Source organism: Typopeltis vanoorti, chromosome 15, assembly GCF_054136105.1.
Source record: "Typopeltis vanoorti isolate ZY-2024b chromosome 15, IOZ_Tvanoo_1.0, whole genome shotgun sequence".
In the NCBI taxonomy this organism is placed as follows: Eukaryota; Metazoa; Arthropoda; class Arachnida; order Uropygi; family Thelyphonidae; genus Typopeltis; species Typopeltis vanoorti.
In genome coordinates, this window is record NC_143563.1 from 95,101,096 (window position 1) to 95,123,857 (window position 22,762).

General features: G+C 36.1%; 1 protein-coding gene across 1 annotated transcript in view; it reads left to right on the forward strand.

Annotated features, from left to right (window-relative positions):
* LOC150098992 (uncharacterized) overlaps positions 1 to 22,762 on the forward strand; it is a 700,419-nt gene that overhangs the window by 507,234 nt on the left and 170,423 nt on the right. Inside the window, exon 33 of the mRNA XM_090405788.1 lies at positions 3,717 to 3,770. Within this exon, the coding sequence (XP_090261914.1) occupies positions 3,717 to 3,770 (54 nt within the window). The remainder of the gene's footprint in view (positions 1 to 3,716; positions 3,771 to 22,762) is intronic.

Consider the following 22,762-nt stretch of genomic DNA (forward strand, 5'->3'; position numbering starts at 1 on the left):
TGAGGAACTGTACAGCAGAGTGGATAAAGAAAATGTGGAGTCCTCCCACCAAGAAAATTTTGATTTGGAACCTTCTCCACTTAGGCATGAGGTTGAAAGAGCAGTTAAGCAGCTCAACAGCAATAAGGCCCCAGGTGCAGATGAAATCCCAGCAGAGTTAATTAAGGCCACAGGAGATGGAGGGATAAGAGTGAGTGTTTCATAGATTGATTACAAGGATATGGGAGACAGGATCATGGCCTAGAGACTGGAAGAAGTCAGTTTTCATACCACTACACAAGAAAGGTGATATGAAGGCATGCAAGAATTATAGAACTATTGGTTTGATATCTCATGCAAGCAAAATTTTATTAAAGATCATGCTAAATAGTGTTACACCTGATATCTTGAGAATATAGTATTCTCAGCCATCATGGTGTAACATGAAGAATAAATATCATAAATTAAAACCCCTGCATAAAAAAAAATGAATTATTTAATGGAAAATTTCTTGCATCCAGTAATATGTATAAAACATAAGGGTTGTTGTTAAAGTAGCTGATAAAGGAAGGAATGTATTAATATTGTAATATGACTTAAAATAAGGAATTCTAACTAAATAAGTAGCTAACAAAGGAAAGTATAGGTTAATATTGTAACACGATTAAAAATGAGAGCGTTAAGTAAATAAGTAGAAAGGGGTGAGTCATAAAATACGTTATGTGAGAGATTAAGTTATTAAGTAGAATTCATAGAAAAAGTTTGAAAGGGGATTAAGTCAGGCTAGCACAAGAAAAGCAAAGCTATCGCTTAGGGCTGATCCCCGGATTGAAACATTGAGAACGGGCTTGCCGATCAAATGACGTTTGGCGAGAAAACGCCACCCTAATTGGTCGATGATTAAAAAACAAGTAGAAGGAGGAGAAAGGAAGTAAGAAAAGGTGCCGTTAGGGAGGCAGCTATATAAGGGTTGGTAACCCCCTGGCGAAGGCTTTTTTTTGGATAGTTGCTTTTGGCCTTGGAGTTTTGGTTCCGGTGGAGTTCACGGGGTTTTCTTAGAGTGGCGACAGGGGTGATAACTCCTCGTCACAACACGGAAACGAAAGTGAGCGGGATTTCGATTCCCGTTTTCCCGAGTAGGATGCAAAGAAAATTTTGCCATAGAGTCCTAGAAAAGGAGGGATCTTCTTCGTTTCGACGCTAGTGATAACTACGCAAAGTAGAAAGCTGTAAAGAGATCGATGTCCTCGTTGCTGATAATAGAGCAAATATATGTGTGTTAAAGTATTCCAGAGTTACGAGAAGTTATACCAAAGGTTCGTTTGGAAAAGAATAAAGGCCCATACGAAAAGCTCAAGAAAGGTACTGTAAATCATAACCTATGTTAACTAGAAATTTGTCTGTGAAAAGTATCGTAATTCCAATTCAGAACTGTTGAAGTTATACTAGGACTTCAGTATATGATAGAATGTGTTATGTGTAGATTGATTAGTGTTAAAGATTTGTGAATAGTTAAGAGTCCTAAGGTATTTTTGCATGTCTATTATATTGCACAAGATATTTAAATGATATAATTGTGTGTTAGTGCAAATAACGGTATAACGGAACAGTGTGAATTAAGTAATTACATATCCTAAGAATTGAATGCCTAATGTAATGTATAAAATAATTGAAAATGTCACAAGTATGTGTTAGCAGTGAATAATTTGTTAATCTACTTCAGTATGAATAATCAGATAGTGTGAATTGATCTAATTTGTTCACATCAGGTGAATTTATGAATTAATGTGTATGGCGGCATAATCACAAATAGCCATATTGCTTGTAATGATTTAATGTTAGTCTATAAGTATTTTAGTTTAGTATTTGAATTGTACCATGTTTAGAAACTTAATAAACCTTTTGTTCAATGATAAAAGAGTTGTCTGATGTTGCTAATCCAATGCACCGCTTAAAATCAACAACACTTTTTCCGCACACCAAATCCATTCAAATGTTTACCATCACCATCCATCTTATATAAATCCTTTCGCCCATCAAACTCACTTCACACGGTCACAAACTCCACACCACTCCTCTTGCATAACCTGCTCATAGCGTCATTTGCAATATGGCCATCCTTCTCATCTCTTCTCTGCCGTGGTAACAGGCTAACTATCCTAACTATCCTAACTCTCTCACTCTTTTCTTTTGCTACCTCTAGTAATTTCTTCAAGTCCTCTCTCATAGCTATTTTATCTCCATTTAAGTCATTCATTCCTGCCACTACTATCATTTCTTTCATCCTCTGCTTTTGCACTTTGATAACATTTTCTGCTGTGGTAGTGAATGAATGGAATGGATTGCCAGATTTAATTTTGAGTACCCACACAGTGAATAAGTTATAGCCTTAATAACTTAAAATATACAGATGACATTGTAATGATAGTGGACACAAAAGAAAAAATGGTGAATCTAATAATCAGACTAAACAGTATGGCTAAAGAATACAGCATGACCATAAATACGGACAGAACAAAAATCTTGGTAATTGGAAAAAATGAAGATAAAGTAAACTCATTGAATGGATCAACAATTGAATAGGTAAAACAATTCAACTATTTAGGAACAGTACTAACAGAACACTTAGATACCATGACCACTATTAAACAAAGAATATCGACTTATTAAATGATGCATAATCATCATTTAATAAGTTAGGTAAAATCTCCAATAAAAATAAAATTAATAATGCAATTATAATACCCACTGTGCTATATGCTTCAGAAACTTGGTCACTCAAGAAGACAGAGATACGAAAACTGGAGGCTTTCAGGATGAAATATCTCAGAAAAATAAATAAAACAAAATGGAAAGAAAAGAAAACAAATGAAACAATAAGACAAGACCTAAACTATACAAACTCATTAATAAAAAAGATCAAAAGAAGACAACTTCGCTGGTATGGGCATGTCGAGAGAATGCCACCAAAAAGGCTACCCATCCTCACTCTGTATGCAAGATTAGAAGAAAAAAGGAAGACCAAGAACTAAATGGATAACATCAATAAAGGTTAACTCCTGATTACAAACCTATAGACAGCTCACCAGCCATGCAAGAAACCAAGACTCCTGGAAGTTGTTGTGGAAACACGGTCCCTGACAGAAGAGGACAGTAAGTAAGTAAGTTACTAAAGGGGTTCTGTAAGATTGTCATGAAAGAAATTTTTCAATACATGAAAAATAGAAAGACCTGGAGAAGGGTGGGGGGGGGTCACCCTTTGCAGTTATATATGAGTGTGGTTATTAAGGATGTTCAGAGTAGATTTTCTGCTGTGGTAGTGAATGAATGGAATGGATTGCCAGATTTAATTTTGAGTGCCCACAGTGAATAAGTTTAAGTGCAGATATGATAGTTATTGTATCTATAAAGGTTAGCTTGAATTGTCTGCAATGAGTCTTCTGACTCCAATCAGATACTGTTTATTAATAATTATATTAAAAAGTATAAATAAAGTAATTAAAGCACAATATAACATCTTACTGGTTAAATATAATCTTTCATGATGAGTTTATTGATTATGGACATATCATAATAAAATAATTCTATGTGGTCTATATATTATAAGGTTGTAAAAAGGGTATATAAAATTTAAATTAAAAAAAATGAAAAATAAAAGTTGCATGGAAAAAAAACTGAGTATTTTGGAAACAGATATGATAGTGCAGAAATACATTAGAATATTTCTAATTTTTCAGGGATTGCAAGGAATACCTGGGCAGAAAGGCCCAAGAGGAGAAGAAGGCAAAAAGGTAGGCTGAATTGCTCTTTATTTTGAAATACGCTATCTTTAATCATTTAATTATGGAATGTAGCACTATTATTAATGTACAGCAAATTTACAAATATTTCACTAATAAAGTACAACTCCTACTCGTTTTATGAACATAGAACCCTACACTTATGAAGATATTATTTTGCTTGAAGTTCACCATTTGTACAGCAAAAAATATTTACTCCAGATATATAGCACAGAAATGGAAACGAAATAATTCCTTTCCATTTCTGTGCTGCTATAATAGTGTGTGCATATTTCAAGAGTAACTGTTTTTTGCAATGAACTTTTATTGTAAACATATATAATTAATACTTTTGTATTAATGAATTAATATGGACAATAATAACTTTACATTGATCATGTGCTAACAGTTATTACATATATTCTGCATCATTTCTTTCCATGCAGGAACCAAAAAGAACATACATTTAATTAATGTAATTAATTAATTCTGTCATGTTATACCATCACATTTTGCATTGTGGTTTAAGCCAGTAAGAATACAATTTGACCTGCTGAATCTCAAATTGCTAGGCCATCTTCGTTCATTCAGCATTTAGGTAGATACCCAACAGGGTGTACCATGAGAAGGTGAGGATTGGATATTAGGTCAGAAGCCCTAGTCAGTTCTCCACATTCCTTAAAAGGCTACATGGAGGTCTCCTCCCACTTATTCAGCTTTGACTCTTAAGCACCCTGAAAAATTGTTGATAGGAAATTAATACTACATGAAAATGTTACATCATGATTATCATGATATCTTATACACCCCTTGTGAGTACATATCATGAATTTGATGATGATCATGATGAATTAATTAATTAGAATAAATTAGTATATTATAATAATAATAATTATAATTATTATTTTATTTTATTATAATTATCATAATTATTAATTTTTGCTATCTTTGTATGAAGGTTATTTATTTCAGAAATGTTAAAAAATTTAACAATATATCTGTGAGATAAAAATGGGAATAGAGTGACTGATGCAGAGGACATAGTGGAATTGTTCAATGAACACTTTATTGAAGTATTTCATCCAAGAGGAGTCAGTTTTAATGCTAGAGGGATAGGGCTGGTTCGAGGTTTAGAGGTACAGGAGGAGAGTGTGTTTCAGATACTGAGGACTCTGGATGTCAGTAAAGCTTTGGGACTGGATGGTATTTCACCACGAGTTTTGAGAGAATGTGCTACGGAACTGACAGTGCCTTTAACCTGGCTTTTCAATGAAAATCTAGCTTCGGCAAAGGTGCCCAGGGAATGGAACGAAGGTAAGATAGTGCCATTGCATAAGGGCAGTAGCAGACTGGAAGTGTCTAATTATAGACCAGTTTGTGTGTCATCAGTAGTTGTTAAGATCTTGGAGAAAGTAGTGAGGGACCGTATACAGCATTGGGCAATTAAGGGTAATGTTATCTGTGAGAGTCAACATAGATTTGTGAAAGGGCACGCTTCTTTTAGCAGTATGCTAGCCTTTTATAATAAAGTTACAAGAACATTAGATGAGGGAAAGGCATATACTGCAATTTTCTTAGACTTAGTGAAGGCATTTGACATGGTGCCACATGATAAGCTGATATTTAAGTTGCAGCACATGGGTCTGGATGTCAGATTGGTCAACTGTATTCAGGATTGGCTGACTGATACGTATCAGAGAGCTGTATGTGGTGGAGAAGTTTCAAGGAGGCAGAGGGTTACGAGTGGGGTCCCACAGGACTCAGTACTAGAACCTGTATTGTTTAACCTTTATATCAATGACATTGCCAGTGGATTGCAAGGAGATATTCAGTTGTTTGCAGATGATGCGAAGTTGAGAAGGATTATTAGTAATAATGCAGATGTGATAGCCCTGGAAGAGGATTTGAATAAGCTAGATAGATGGGCAAATGAATGGGGGTGTCAGTTTAATGCAGCAAAATGTAAGGTCTTGAGGTTTGGGAAACATCGATGGGATGCTGCATACTCTATGGGAGGAGTTATACTGGAGGAAGTAGGAGAAACAAGAGATCTGGGGTTGATGATTGATAGAAACCTGAAGTTGAGGGGACATATTGCAAAGGTGGTGAAGATAACACAGAGGATATTTGCAATAATGAGAAGGACGCTGACGTGCAGAGATAAGAGGGTTATCATTCCATTGTATAAGTCTCTGATCAGACCACACTTGGACTATTGTTCTCAGATTTGGTCCCCAGGATTTGAAGAGGATAAATTAACTGTGGAAAGGATACAAAGACGGATGACAAAGATGGTTTCAGGAATGTACAAGGATAGTTATGAGGATTGGCTGAGGGAATGTGGACTGCAGAGTTTGGTGGATAGAAGAAGGAGAGGTGATATGATTGAGACTTTTAAACTATTGAGAGGTGGTTACAGGGGTGACGCTGAGGAGTTCTTTCGCTTGGTTGAACAGTGGGAAGGACTGATGACAAGAGGCCATCCCTGGAAGTTATGAAAGGAAACTGTGAGCAAGAGGGTGAGGTGTGGTTTCTTTGCGTGGAGGGTGGTTGAACCATGGAATAAATTGCCTGATGGAGTGGTGAGAGCGAGAACGGTCAATGAGTTTAAGGAGTGGTATGATAAACTTTGTGTTTCTTAGGGGGGACCTCCCACAATGAGTCTTTTGACTCCATGGAGGCCTGAAATTTTTTTTTTTATTATTTCTCAGATAAATTACATACATTATATGAAGACAATTATGCATAACAAATACTTTCTCATACATAAAGTTTTTTTAAATAATAATAATAACAATAACTGTTTACAACATATATTATAATATTCATAATGATTATTACAGATGTTTCTTTGCAATTTTACACTCTATATATACAATATCAATGGATATAATCACTCTATATTGCATACTTTTGTTACAGTTATTACATACATTACTTACATTTGATTACATATGATACATTACTTACATTTGTTTACATGTGATACATTACTTACATTTGTTTACATGTGATACGTTACTTACATTTGTTTACATATAATACATACATTACATACTTTGGTTTACATGTGATACATATGTTGCATGCACTTGGTTACATATGATACATCTTGGATGAGAACTAATTTCTCTATTTAGTTTAGTCTAGAACTAAACTAATAATAATAATATTTTTTTTTTTTATTATTATTTCTCAGATAAATTACATGCATTATATGAAGACAATTATGCATAACAAATACTTTCTTGTACATAAAGTTTTTTTAAATAATAATAATAACAATAACTGTTTACAACATATATTATTATAATATTCATAACGATTATTACAGATGTTTCTTTGCAATATATATATTGCAAAGAAACATCTGTAATATTCTGTTTGTAAACTTCTATATATACAGTATCAATGGATATAATCACTCTATATTGCATACTTTTGTTACAGTTATTACATACATTACTTACATTTGTTTACATATGATACATTACTTACATTTGTTTACGTATGATACATTACTTACATTTGTTTACATGTGATACATTACTTACATTTGTTTACATGTGATACGTTACTTACATTTGTTTACATATGATACTTACATTACATACATTTGTCTACATATGATACTCACATTACATACGTTTGTCTACATATAATACATACATTACATACTTTGGTTTACATGTGATACATATGTTGCATGCACTTGGTTACATATGATACATCTTGGATGAGAACTAATTTCTCTATTTAGTTTAGTCTAGAACTAAACTAATAATAATAATTTTTTTTTTTATTATTATTTCTCAGATAAATTACATGCATTATATGAAGACAATTATGCATAACAAATACTTTCTCGTACATAAAGTTTTTTTAAATAATAATAATAACAATAACTGTTTACAACATATATTATTATAATATTCATAATGATTATTACAGATGTTTCTTTGCAATTTTACACTCTATATATACAATATCAATGGGTATAATCACTCTATTGCATACAGTTATTACATACATTTGATTACATATGGTACATTACTTACATTTGTTTACATATGATACTTACTTTACATACATTTGTTTACATATAATACATACATTACATACTTTGGTTTACATGTGATACATCTTGGATGAGAACTAATTCCTCTGCTTTCATCCTCGAAGCTTATATGTAAGCTTATCTGAGGATGACACCAGTTGGTTATTATTTATTGTTTTTTTTTTTTTTTTTTTTGCTGTGTTGGGAAGCTACAAAATCTCTGATTCAGAAGTTTGCGCGTGCTCACACAAACACGCGCGTGCACACACACACACACACAGAATAACTTGGAATGTATTGATGCGTCGCTGAACTGGAAGCCTGAACGAATATTTTGTGTTTCATTAAGTTTGTATGGTATTTTGGGTGCGTGTTTCTTGTTCATAGTATGTTCTTAGAGCTCTTTTCAGGCTATTGTAGTTTGTAAGGTTTCTGTATTCAAAAGGTAATTTGTTTATCATGCCTGGGTTGTAGAAGTTTCACATGGCCTTTCCGTAGTGATTATTGTATTTATATGTGATATAATTAGTAGTCTGAGGTCTTGTTATGCAATATGTATTTCTGACTGTCCTGTAGTTGGCATCAAAATAATGTTTCAGCAAAGCTGCATAGTGACATAGATGTTTTGCTGTCAGTATTTTGCGTTCTGACATTGCAATATATATAAGGTCGTTATTTTCTCTTTGTTCCCAAAAGATCAGTTTTATCATTTTGTACTGTAGCGACATTAATCTATTTAATTTGTAGGGTGCACAGAAAGCATACGTTGTTATAGCGTATCTTAGTATATTTTGGCATAGTGTTTTGTATATTAGTGTTTTTAGGCATATGGGAACTATGTCTTTTAACCTGTAGAGTTTGCCCCTTATTGTTCGGAGTTTGTTGTGTAGATGGTTTATGTGGCTATTCCAGTTCATATCTGGATCGAGGTAAATTCCAAGGTATCGTATTGTTTCAACCTGAGTGATTGTGGTGGTTTTGCTGTTCTGTGTGTTTTTTATGTTGGAAGGTGGATGTTGGATGGTTATATATTTGTTATCAACTGGTCAAGTCAGTGGATTTCTGAATATCATTAATTTTGTCTTTTCTGAGTTTAGGTGTATGGAGCTTTTCGTGAGCCAGTCTATGATCAGATTTATGTCATGTTGCATATTTGTTTGGGCTAAGCTTGCGTTATTATGGATGGATATTATTGCTGTATCATCTGCATATTGGAATATCTTACCTTTGAGTGGTAGCTGATTAATATCATGCATGTAAATGTTGAATAGAGTTGGGGAGAGTACAGCTCCCTGTGGTACTCCACAGGTCACTGGTAGCTCTCTGCTTTGGTTTGACCCGATACGTGTGATATGCTTTCTATTTTGAAGGTAGTTTGTAAACCACCTGTGAAGTAGCCCGTCTGTTCCATCATGCCTCAGCTTTTCTAACAAGGTTTGATGTGTAAGTGTATCGAATGCTTTAGTTAGATCAGTTTTTAGTTGTGATTGGGGGGAATATTTCTGTGCAGTTCTTGAAGGGAGTCTGCAAAGTATTGGTTAAAGTCATTTGCTAGTTGTTAGATAGGTTTGCATCTTTCATGAAGCTGTGTTTTATGGTTTTGAAGGCAGTGGTGTTGGTAACAAAATCTAGCATCTCATTGATCAGATGCCAGGTTTGTTTCATGTTTTGTGCAGAGGTTAGTTTGTCCCTGTAGTAGCTTCTTTTTGCATTTCTGATTTGTGTTGTAAGGCGATTCCTTGTTAACTTATATTCAGTTTTTAAAGCTGTGTTATTTGGATATCGCTTTAATTCTTTCCATAAAGCGTCCTTTCTGTGTATTTCTAGGATTAAGTTTTGTGTTATCCAAGGATTTTGTGTTGTTTTTGAGCGAATTCTGACTTTCTTTGTAGCTTTCTTATATATTTCCTCCAGTGTGAGTTTAATGTTGTTGTATAAGATATCTGCTGAATCTGATGCCAGGTGTTCTTATTTCGTGGTTGATTATTTCTTTATCTATTATTGTTTTCTGTTGCTTTTCTTCTGTGGGACATTGCATGGATATTGTCTTGGTGTGCAGGTTTAGAGCAATGAAGTAATGGTCTGCTACTTTGCATTTTATGACTGATGCAGTGTAACTATTTGGTGGTGCTCGGACGTTTATATGATCTAGACAGGAGGCAGTGATAGTATTTCTGAATATTTCTTCTCTAGTACATGATGTTATTGTTGGTATTAGATTGTACTTGGATAGCATGTCTAGGTATTGTACAGTGTTGTTCTGGTTTTCGTTTGCAATATTTATGTTTACGTCGGCAATTATCATTAGGTATTCAGTTGAGCATATTTCTTGGCTTGAAAGCCAGCAATTGAGTTCGTGCAAGAATTTTATCATGTTTAGGTTTGGTGGCCTGTAAATAGCATTTAGTATTATGGGATGCTGTCTATTGGTGGTATTAGTGATTTCGAGGCAAAGGATTTCAGCATACTCAAACTGATAGGCCATTTCTTTTGCTATTAATTTTTGTTTGATAAATATTAATATTCCACCCCCTCTTTTTGTTTGACGGCATGATCTGTGTTGTTGGAAGCCTGGAATTTGGAAAGCAGTCGCTTCATCATTAGTTATGGATACTTCTGTAAGAATCAATATATCAATAATATCAGTGTAATTCCTCAAATAAGCCTGTAACAATAACCAATGTTTTTGGATGCTTCTGATGTTAATATGCAAGATTGAGAGACCTCTCGCTTGTACTGTGTGTTGTTTCCATGCATCAAGCTATTCGAAAGTACAATTACTGATGTATTCTGGTGTAATTACATCTATCTGATGGTTCACATTCATTTTGTTGTGTTGAGATCTTCTTATTGAACTAAGTTGGAGTCTTTTGTTTCACTCTGGCAACCTGTCTATATCTTCGGAGCTTTTTATTTGTATAGACTTTGAAGTCTGTGACTTTCTCAAGAATATTTTACTGTCTTTGATCCATAAAAATTGATACTTTTTTTCTGTTTTTTCTTTTCTTGCTTGGTTCCAAAGATTCTGATTAAAAGGTGTTAAATACTCAGATAGAAAGATTGGCGTATTGTCTTGCGATGCATTTAAATCCTTGGCTACTGGTTTTTTCAGTCTGCTGGCTTTTATGAGATTGTCTCTTGTAGCCTTGCTTGTCAGACGAACTATGACTGGTGCGGGTTGTGGTGAGCCTTGTTTTTTGTTCTTCCTGGGAAATCGATTTATGGTCTGAATATCATTATGCTCTAGGGGGGAAGTCAATTGCATGGCCTAACTTTAAAACTACGTCTCTGAGATTTTCTGTGGATTCAGTTTCTGGAAGACCGTTTATGACAAGGTATTCTTTATGTTGTTGTTGGTTTAAAACTTCGTATTGAAGTTTCAGGGAATTAAATTCTTGACGGAGTTCTGATGAGTCATTTATCAATTTGTGCTGCCTGTCACTTAATGCTGGTTTTAATGTCTTTTACCATTTGTAAGACTTCTTCAACTTTTGAATTATTAAATTTAACAAACTCTTCATATTTGCTAATTTTTTTTGTTATTTGTTTATTCTGTTTATCAAATAGTTCTTGGACAAGATCTACCAAGTTGGCTTTTATATTTTCTAAACCTTTTTCTAGTAATAAATTTATGGAACTCAAATTATAAGACTCACCGGGATTTTGTTGTCTGTTCAGTTCATCGTCCGATTCTGCCTTCGGCATAATCAGTTGCATCGTGGGTGGTGGCGTTTCTTTGTTCTCTCTACGGTTTTGACACTTCCATTCTTCTCGTTTGGCATTGGATTTGCATTGCCAGGTTGTTTCTGAAAGTCCGGAACATGTAAAGTGAAGATTCTTATCGCATTTCCTGCAGGTTATATAACATCCGTCGGACGATAATTCCTTCAGGCACTTGTTGCACTTCATGACTCACCTTTCTTCCTTTGGACAGCTGTAAAGATGGCAACGTCCTTTGTTCTATGCTCGTTAGCCACGGTGTACGCTTCAGTTTTTAGCACACTCAGATTTTGGATTCCACTTGGCCGATTTCAATGAATTATATGTCACTGTCTTCAGCGTGACAAGTAGAGTTACTTTATGACACTTTAAATTAAAAACAGGAGTTAGAACCACATTAAAACTATAAAAAACGGAACCAGTGGTACAACCATGCAACCGTTCATATGCTAATAATAATAATAATAATCTTATTAAAAGAATAAATTCAACTTGGGAAGATTCAACTTATAAACACATTTCCATGAATGCATTATGTGTGTAAGTTGTGATTTGCCTATAGATAAAGCATTTTAAAAAATAATATAATGTTACATAAACATTTTAATTGTTTCATCATTGCTATACCAGCAAAACAGTTGAGGAAAGGGTGCTGATGTCAGGTTTCCACATTTCTAGATATTTTGAACATGCAGCACACTCTTATTGTAGGTATGCAGTTATTGCACTGTATCAAACACTAATATTTTGAATTCATGTATTATAACAGTTTATGGTCCATATAATAAGGGGCTTAATGTGCAAATCTTGAAGAGTAGTAAAATTTTCAAATGGGAAGGGTTCAAGTTTAAATCAGGAAATATCATTCTACTATTGATCATCTAATCCAGCTGGAGGCATCCGTTAGAGATGCCTTCCTAAAATGCAAAGAAAACTGAAAAAGCATCCAACACTGCTTGGAGATTTGGAATACTGAAAGACCTACATAATTTTCGTCTTAGAGGGAATCTAAGACAGAAATTACTTGATAAAAACAGGGAAATTCCCTGTTTTTATCAAGAATTTTTCTAACTGAATCTTCCAAGTCAGAGTGGAAACTATTCTCTCTCGATCATTTACCAAGAGGAGGGAGTCCCACAAGGTTTGTTTTTAAGTGTCATGCTGTTTTCATTCAAGGTCAACTTGATAACTGAACAACTTTCTCCAATAGTAAGTAATGCCTTCTATTTGGATGACTACACTATCTTTTGTCATTCATGTAATATGAATGACAGAAGGGTTATAGAAAGGCAATTGCAGCAGGCCATTGACCATCTCTCAGTATGGGCTTTTGCAAATGTGTTCAGATTTCCATTGCAGAAAACAGTTTGTGTGCACTTTTGCTACAGACATATAGGGTCTTTATCCAGATCCAGAACTTCGACTAGGACAGTCATTAATCCCAGTTGTTGCATGAGCCAAGTTATTGGGACTTATATTTAACAGCAAACTCAGTTTCCTCCCTCACATACATTGGTTATGAAACAAGTGCCATAGAGCAATGGACATTCTACACAATCTATCTTCCACCTTTCCCCCTTTGGGGTGCTGACAGATGTTCTTTGCTTCATTTGTGCAGGACATTGATAATATCTAAACTTGTTTTGTGGTCTTAAATCTATGCTTCTGCCAGAGGGAGTGCACTGCGATGGCTAGACCCTATTCACCATCAAGCCATCAGAATCGCAACTGGAGCATTTCACATGTCACGCATTCCTAGTCTGCCTAGTGAGTTAGAACATTGACCATTGAGTAGAAAAAACCAAAGTACTGTTAATCTTCTTCCTTTAAAGATATTTGATAGAAACCACTATTAAGATCGAGCTTTGAGAAGACTTTCACACCACCTAACTGAGCCAAAAACTCCTCTACATTATGAAGAGAGTAAGTAATCAATAGGTCTGTAACCTTATTTATTGCCCTTAGGTCAGGGACAAACCTATGATCACCATTTGGCTTCTCTAGGACTGAAATTAGAGAATTCCAAAAAAGATGTTGAGGGTTTTATAATCCCTACGTCCAGATATTATAGTAACTCTTGGTCTGTCTTCATATTTAAGAGGTGTTTTTGATACTGCTTAACATTAACTGGTTTTTTAGATGTGACTGAACGGTCTGAATTGGTCTGAGAAATCCCAATATTCCTTCTGAAAATCAATCACCAAACTTCTTTTTCAAAATATTCATGCATTTTATTACTTTCATCTTATCATCCTCTAACATTACTCCTTTAAGAATTTTGTGTAACAAATCCTCAAATGGAATAGAATTTTCACTCAAAATTCTGAAGAAAATTCCCTATTCTCTACTTCAAAAGAGCATACCTCAGGGATCAAGGAATCAGAGGAAACCGAATCAGGAACTTTAGAATGTGTAGCAGAATATGAAGGCTTTTGATATACAGTCATCCCTCGACTTACGTCCATTTGAATTGCATCCTTTCGAAGATACGTCCATGATCCCATAATGGAATAAATAACATTTCAGACTATACTTTCGAACAAGAGGCAAGCAAGCGTAAAGTAAAAAGGTTTTTATTTAGCAACAGTGCATTCAGCGGCAACCTCCCTCGGCAGTCGGCACGTGGCTTCAGCAGTTCCTCTGATGATTTTGTGTTTGAAAAATAGGTTATTTGTGTATTTATCATTAAATATTTCGTGATATTTTGTGCAACATAACCCCTGCATGCCCAATTAAAAAACCTAGTTAAGAATCACAGAAAAATAGGTGAGCAATTGATCTTGAAACGAAGTTGCAAGTTCAACGATAGTGACGAAACAACGACAAGGTCCTATCAGTGATTGGAAAAGCTACTTCCATCATGCATAGAGGATCTGAACCAAAAGCGCGCACATCTTAGCACTATGACCATAACTGCTAAGGCACTAAGTCTCTTCAAAATGCTGAAGGAAAAATCAGGACCCAATTACGATACAAATTCAATGCTGCTTCTGGTTGGTTCATGAGATTCAAGCAACGTTTTGCACTTTATAATGTGAAAATATATGGTGAATCTGCAAGTTCTGATGAGAAGGCTGCCAAGGAGTTTGTGGAGAAATTGGATAAAATTATTACAGAGGAAAATTATTTGCCACACCAAATATTTAATATGGATGAGACCTCCTTGTTTCGGAAAAAAAATGCTCGAGCGGACAATTCATCCACAAAAAGCTAAAATCTATGCCTGGTTTCTAAGCTCTTAAAGACCGTGTTAAATTCTGTTAAGGGGTAATGTGGCTGGATATAAACTGAAACCATTTGTGATGTGGCACAGCAAGAATCCACAAGCTTCAAAAACATTAGGAAGCGTACTCTTCCAGTTAATTAGCAGAGATATAAGAAGTCGTGGACGACTCAAAACTTGTTTGCGGATGCCTTAATCAACTGTCATGCAGTGGAATAGAAAGCTATTGTGTGAAAGAAAATGTAGAATTTAAAATTTTATTAATTCTAGATAATGCTTCAGGTCATCCGTCTTATATCGGTGATCTTCACCAAGTTCAAAGTCATGTTTCTCCCTCCAAACACTAAACACTATATCATTGATCCAACCAAAGGATCAGGAAGTTCTATTAGTGTTTAAGGTTAATTATCTATGGAGAACTTTTTCACAAGCCGTTTCTTCTGATGAACAAAATGACCAGACTCTCGTGCAATTCTGGAAAGCATTCAATATTTATCATGCTATTAAAAATATTGCTGTAGTTTGGAATGAATGAGTGGCATATGGAAAAAGACATTAAAAAGGTTTGTGCATGATTTTGGAAGTTTTGAAAAAAATGAAGACCTTTGTAAATTGAGTGAAGAAATAGTGGACCTAGCAAACAACCCGAATCTCTAAATAAATGATGACGACATAGTTCAACTCATACCCTTAAGAGTTGACCAATAATGAATTGGTCAAATTGGAGGAACAACTTGTTGCAGAAGAGGAAGAACGAGAAAAGGAAGAGGAAAAAGAGAAACAAGGAGAAGTAGTTAAACAATTCACAGTGAAGGGTCATGCAGAGATGTTCTCTGCAGTTAGCAATGTTCTCAAAAATGGTTGAAGACATGGACCCCAATATTGAACGCTACTTATTAATAGAAAGGAAAGTACATGATGGATTTGCTTGCTGTAAACAAATTTATGGTGAAATGAAGAAGAGGAATAAGCAAAGCACATCGGACATTTTCATAAAAAAAAACAAAGGTTACACCAGAAGAGCTGCAGCCTGGTCCTTCACATAGGGAAAGTAATGAAGCTGTGATTGTGGAGGAAGATTTGGGTGATTATTCTCGTGTTTTGTAGTGGCTGTAATGCACAGTCAGTACAGTTTTATAATAAGGTTTAAAAATTAAAATGACAGTATGCTATTACGGTTAAATCTCTAACCCCTATAACTCCGTTGATTTAATGTATCAACACGTCCGAACCAACTCGTAAGTCGGGGGATGACTGCACTTCGCTGATAAAGTCAAAGTGCCTGATTTGTAGCAGCAACCATAATGATACAGTGATAATACCTCTTCTCCAAGCAAAATATCAAAACTGTTACCAGATATTGTAGGAGAAACTAACATCTCATGAGATAACTTTATACTAAAATCTGTAGTAAGAGGCAATTCCTGAAAAGCTTTAATCTCTTGACTAAAATTTTTTTTTAATATTATATCTGTATCCAGTATATTGACTTCGTGCTGATAAATATCCTTAAGTGAGGAAAAGAATTCCCATATCATTACTGAAATAAAAGCACCCGTATCATACAATATTTTACAAGGAATACCTGCAACAAAACCTTTTACCATATTTAAGGGTTCTGTTTCTGCAGACATTAAGGTAGTTAAAATATTTGAAGTCAGAAAGCTTTGAGACTGATTAGGACAGAAAACTTTTGAAGAACAAGGCTTTGACTTAGCCTGTTTTTATAATCTTTAAAGAGAGAGAGATGAGAGAGTGATTTTTAATTTTGTTTAGGCAACTCAGATAGATCTTTAAGACAAATTCTTGAAGTATGTCCTAAACCATTGCATCTGCAACATCTGATTTTTCATTTTCTAGACAATTTCTTACTTCCTCTAGAGTGTGATGGTCTTGAATTCTCAGAGCTATTTGGCTCTTGTGCAAGACATGCTTTTAATTCAGTAACCATCTCCAAAATCTTTCCTTATACTATAGCAAAAGATTTTAACTTTAAATCCACACTTTAATTCAGTCCTTTTTGACAGAGTCTAAATCCGTACTACAAGATGCAGGAAGCTTCTTTTGTTTAGAGTGATTTACAGATAAATTAGGCTTAAGACCGTTGCAAATTGAAAAAAATGCTATTTTTTCAATAAATTTCTCATCGCTTTCTTCATTTCTAAAAGTATGCACTAAATTAATCAGCTTATCTTTAACTTGGGTATAATTATGTTAAAGATACCAAGCAATTTTAAACCTGGTTTTACTCCATTTTTCCCAAGTAAGCAAACAGACAAAATGTCCAGTTTGCGCCTGCAATTGATGCAAGACTAGCTGATCCCACAGGTAGTGCAAGACCAAGGCAACTCGTGGTAAAGGTGGAGCAAGCTCTGATCACTAATCTTGATATTTACCCTTAATGCCAAAACACATCTCCAAGAAGGGGATGTATGATGTTTTGTATTAAAGGCAAGGGGCCACTACCCAGACCGGTTTTGACCTTTATTGAGGTCTCATCAGTGGGAGCCAGGCTAGAAATACCAAGATAGAAATAGAAATACCAAGATTTAGTAATGCAGAGCTTGTAAGTATTTTACCAACACAAGTTACCATAAGGTGTTATAACCTTATTAAATAAAAATCTCAGGAGGAGATATAAATGTAGAAAGTATTTTTAACTTGGGTATAATTATGTTAAAGATACCAAGCAATTTTAAACCTGGTTTTACTCCATTTTTCCCAAGTAAGCAAACAGACAAAATGTCCAGTTTGCGCCTGCAATTGATGCAAGACTAGTTGATCCCACAGGTAGTGCAAGACCAAGACAACTCGTGGTAAAGGTGGAGCAAGATCTGATCACTAATCTTAATATTTATCAGCTAGCCTTGCATCATGTCTTCGGTTTTACCGAGGGTCAGAACCCTCGGGTTCGAAATAGATACTGGTATTCGCCAGAGGACGTTTGCGAGGGCTATTACTGACTACGTCGGGGGGCAGACAATATTTCTGGTTTCACCCCTTATGGGGGGGGAAGGTTTCAAGTTGTATGCAAAGACGCTGCAACTAGAGAAAAACTTCTGAAAGGAGTCGAGTGCGAGGCAAAAATTTTTCAACCTTTTGTGGTAGGAAGCTTTGTCAAAAGAGTAAGAATAGATCGTTTTCCGCTTGAATACTTAGAAGAAGACAATGACAGCATAACTAAAGTATTCTCGAAATGGGGAGCTGTTCGGGATATCGAAGTTGGCACGGACGCTGAGATCCCACAATGGAAATCTGGTGAAGTCACCTTTTCCGTCATGATGAAGGCGGAAATTCCGAATTTCGTCAGGATAGGATCGGCCAGGGTAATGGTGAGTTACCCGGGAGTAAAGAGGCAATGCTTTAGATGCGGCGCCCTCACTCATCTAGGGGCCCAGTGCCCGAAGTTAATATGCAAGAACTGCCTAACAGCAGGCCATACAGTAGCACAGTGCCAGTCAGCATGCCTGTTGGGCAACAGCCAAAAATGTCATTGGCGCAGAACCGAATGAGTTCCCTACCCTGAAGGCCACTCATGAGGGAACAACAAGAAAGAATCATGCCACCACATCTGAAACACTGCCGAATACACCAATAGAGAAACCTACAACCAGGAAAGACAAAAGGCAGAAAGAACCAGCCACCGAGCAAACCGCCACTACAAATGTAGCAACCAAAAATAACCAGCAGCATCAACAAAAAGGAACTATCACTGCAGTCACAATAGACGAGGACACAGAGGCAGTAGATATGGAAATCAACAATGCAGAAAGCACACAAAAGAGGCCAGCCAGCCCTGAAGAAGTAAATATAAAAAAACCAAAACCAGCTGAAGTTGGAAAAATAAAGTCAACTTCAGAACCCACAAAGTTCCCTCACGCAAAGGCCAATGCACCTATATTGCATCTCTTAAAAGATTTTCCCGAGGAGGAGGCGAGACTACGAAAAGCAATAGAAACATTCGGAGACATTCAACTGATACTCACAGGACAAAACGGGCCAAGAGTCGTCAGTGCAGAATGGAACGACGTGTTTGTCGATAATATAGATGAAATCACTCCTGAAAAGATCATTGGTCTTATCGATGCAGAGGACGACATGGGACTAGCACTGCACAGAGGCCTCTACATGCTAAACCACGTCCGTGGAGACAAATTAGCAGATCTCATCATTAAAACCCACAACAGTAGACAGCAGGAGGATTTGAACCTCGCCTAACAAGTCAGTCGACTCCTAGTATCGATCTGCCAGAGGGGGGGGGGAAATCTGGTTTGTTTTTTTTCTTCTTTTTGTCCTCTTTCAGATTAGAATTTTTGTTGTAAAAAAGGTCTATGTCTATTCCATACAGGAGGGAGTATCCTGAGAACCTGGGCTGCAAAGGCTTACACCGAGGCGGTGCAGCTCCTTGTGGGCTGCATCACCCAGGCCAGGCTCTGCCCCCACTCTTCTCAGTATTAAACTGGTCATTCCGGTTGAAATTTCAGAATTTTCCTAGTTTCTTACAAAGTGTTATATGTAATTTTAAAGGTTATTTACCAGTTCCTCTTTTTCATGTGGTGCTTCTTTCATTTGTTTTTCCCCACTTTCCTCGGGCAGACACCTGAAGAGGTGACTGACCGGGGAAAGCTGAAAAGAACGGATGGAGGGAGATAATGTCGGAGATCTACTTGGTGCTGACATTTAAGTCAGGCCAAGTAGATCGACTGAGGCCTCTTTTAACTATCTACTACTATCCACTCTATCTTTCTCCTCCTCTCTCACTATCAAGCTGACTCTCAGCACAACTTTTTTAAATCTAAAGAGGCCAGTGATGAAAAGCATGAACTCCCATTCGACCTCAATAAAGGTCGAAACCAGTCTGGGTAGTGGCTCCTTGCCTTTAATACAAAACATCATACATCCCCTTCTTGGAGATGTGTTTTGGCATTAAGGGTAAATATTAAGATTAGTGATCAGAGCTTGTTCCACCTTTACCACGAGTTGCCTTGGTCTTGCACTACCTGTGGGATCAGTTAGTCTTGCATCAATTGCAGGCACAAACTGGACATTTTGTCTGTTTGCTTACTTGGGAAAAATGAAGTAAAACCAGGTTTAAAATTGCTTGGTATCTTTATTTTGTCTGTTTGCTTACTTGGGAAAAATGGAGTAAAACCAGGTTTAAAATTGCTTAGTATCTTTAACATAATCAGCTTATCATAAAATTCTGATACTATTTCATTCTGAGTTTGCATACAAGAATACATTTTCCAGAGATTTAGTTCAAGCTCAAATTTTTTAGTGTTCTGCAACTAAAATTTTCTTGAATTGTTCATAAATCTAATCTTGTCCGAGCCTTCTGGAGGTGTGAAGAAAAATCTTTGCTTTTTCATGAAACTTAGATTTTATAACAAAGCATCAACTGATCATCTGACCATTTTCCAAGCTCTCTCTTATCTTTTCTGTAGTCTGAAAAAATATTCAATACTCTCATCATATTCTCCACTGAAATTATGTAGAGCATGTTAATTCTGTAGAGGTAAATTAATATGTTTAGAGAATTCACCATTCTCTAACACAGAGGTCGCCAATCTGTGGTCTGTGGAGAAATTTGACACTGACACAGGATTGTTGACAATTTTTGTCTAGAGGTGCTTTTGTTGTCAGGCCACTGTCGACCCACTGGTGGCACAGCTTGCGAATGCTAGTACGCATGCGGCAGGCTTCAGTAGCGCATGCGTACCGTCACAACAATCAAACACCCCGTGAATATCGATTCTCGTCTGATTGATTTATTTTGTAGAAGCGAATTGTCGTCTGTCAACAATATACTAGTGTTTATTCCTCACGATACTCTTCTTAGGTAAGCGACCAGTGATGTTTTTATTTTAACTGTGCACAGTGTGATATTTAATGGCATCAAAGAGCTTGAGTTTGATAACTGTCATTTCTTGTTTAGTTTAAGATTTGAATAAAATAAACCCACAATTAGTGAGAAAAAGCAACCAAGCATTTTGCATTTCTTTGGTAATACTTCGCATAACCATGAGTTGATCAGTGAATCAGAGCCTCCACAGCCCCCCCCAGGCACCATCAGGAAGGACGCTACAACTGGAGGCAGAGTGAAGAAAAAGTTCAAGGTTTCAAGAAAATATGATGGGGACTACTTGAAGTTTGGATTTATTCAAGAAGCTGGAAGTGAGCTGGATCCACGGCCGCTTTGTGTCATTTGTTCTGAGAGTTTATGCAATGATGCCATGAAACTTTGAAACTCACCAGGCAGCTGCAGTCAAAACACTCAGATTTAGCTAAAAAGCCAGTTGAATATTTTCAAAGGATGAGTGAAAGTATGCAGAAGCAAATAAGTTCATTAGCAAAAATTGTCTGTTGAAGATAAGTCCCTAGTAAAGGCTTCTTATTTGATAGCACTTCAAATCGCGAAAAGTAAATAGCCGTATACAATTGGAGAAGAATTAATTATGCCCTGCTTGTTACAAGCCTGTGAAGAGGTTTTGGGGAAACAGGCTGTCCAGAGACTGAAAGTAATTCCTATGTCCACTAACACTGTGAAGCACAGAATCTAAGAGATGGCTGAAGATATTGAAAATCAAGTGATAGAAATGGTCAAATATTCAATGTTTTATTCAATTCAACTCAACGAATCAAAAGACATAATTGAAAAGGCAGTTCTCTTTTGTTTTGTGAGGTTTGAGTGTCAAGGAGAGCTAAAGGAAGAACTCCTCTGTTCACTCAACTTGCTGGGTAGAACAACCAGCTCTGAGATTTTCGATGCACTTAATGGTTATTTACTGAGACACGGTATTGAATGGAAGAAATGTGTTGGGGTATGCACAGATGATGCCACAAGCATGACCAGACACCCTTCAGGAGTTGTTACAGAAGTGAAAGATGTTGGACACCCAGACATCTTGTTTACTCAATGTATTTTACATCGTGAGCAACTTGCAGCAAAAAGAATGTCTCCAGAACTGCACAAAGTACTCTCTAATGTAATTAAAATTGTAAATGAGATTTGGCACAAAGCGCCCAATTCTCGAATATTTGAGGCACTTTGTGAAGAAATGGGCTCTCAATATACTTATCTCCTTCTTCATGCTATAGTGAGATGGCTGTCGAGAGGCAAAATACTAACCCGATTGTTCGACTTGTGCCAAGAAATCAAGTTATTTTTCCAGCAACAAAATAAATTGAAATTCCTACAGCTCTTGTTCGATGATGATTGGCTAGCCAAACTTTGCATACCTGGTAGATATTTTTTCACTGTTAAACGAGCTAAACATGTCCTTGCAAGGACAGCTTATGGACGTGTTCACACTGCGAAGTAAAATGGATGCATTTCAAAAGAAAATATTGCTGTGGCAAACGCAGTTGGCTGAAGAAGATCTGGAAATGTTCCCGAATCTTGAGTATATGAAAGAAGAGGATGTCAACCGACAGGTAATAACCATTGTTCAACAGCACTTACGGTAGCTCACGGAATCTTTTGGCCATTATTACCCAAAGGAAGAGGACCCCAGACATGGCAATATATGATAATGGATCCATTTTCGGCAAAAATTGAAGATAGCAATTTGAGCATCAAAGAAAAAGAAAGCCTAATCGAGCTATCATCCGACGACAGTCTCAAAGCTAAATTCCACTTGTCCTCATCAAGACATCATTTTTGGCTCTCCATAAAAAGTGAAAATACCCAGTGCTGAGTGAAAATACCATCAAAATTTTGATTCCATTTGCAACAACCTATTTGTGTGAAAAGACATTCTCATCTGTTGCAGCAATTAAAAACAAGTACCGCTGTCAGCTTGAAATAGAAACGGCTCTCCATGTTGCAGTGATGTCATTGGAGCAAAGAATTCATAAACTTATTTCGAACGAGCAGTAACATATATCACACTAATCATTTTGTTATAATTAAACAAGCGTATTTCATATTAATAGAATGCAACTTTTATGATCATTATTTTATACGTGTTTGTACCTTTTTAAAAAAATTCATGTTAGTGGTCT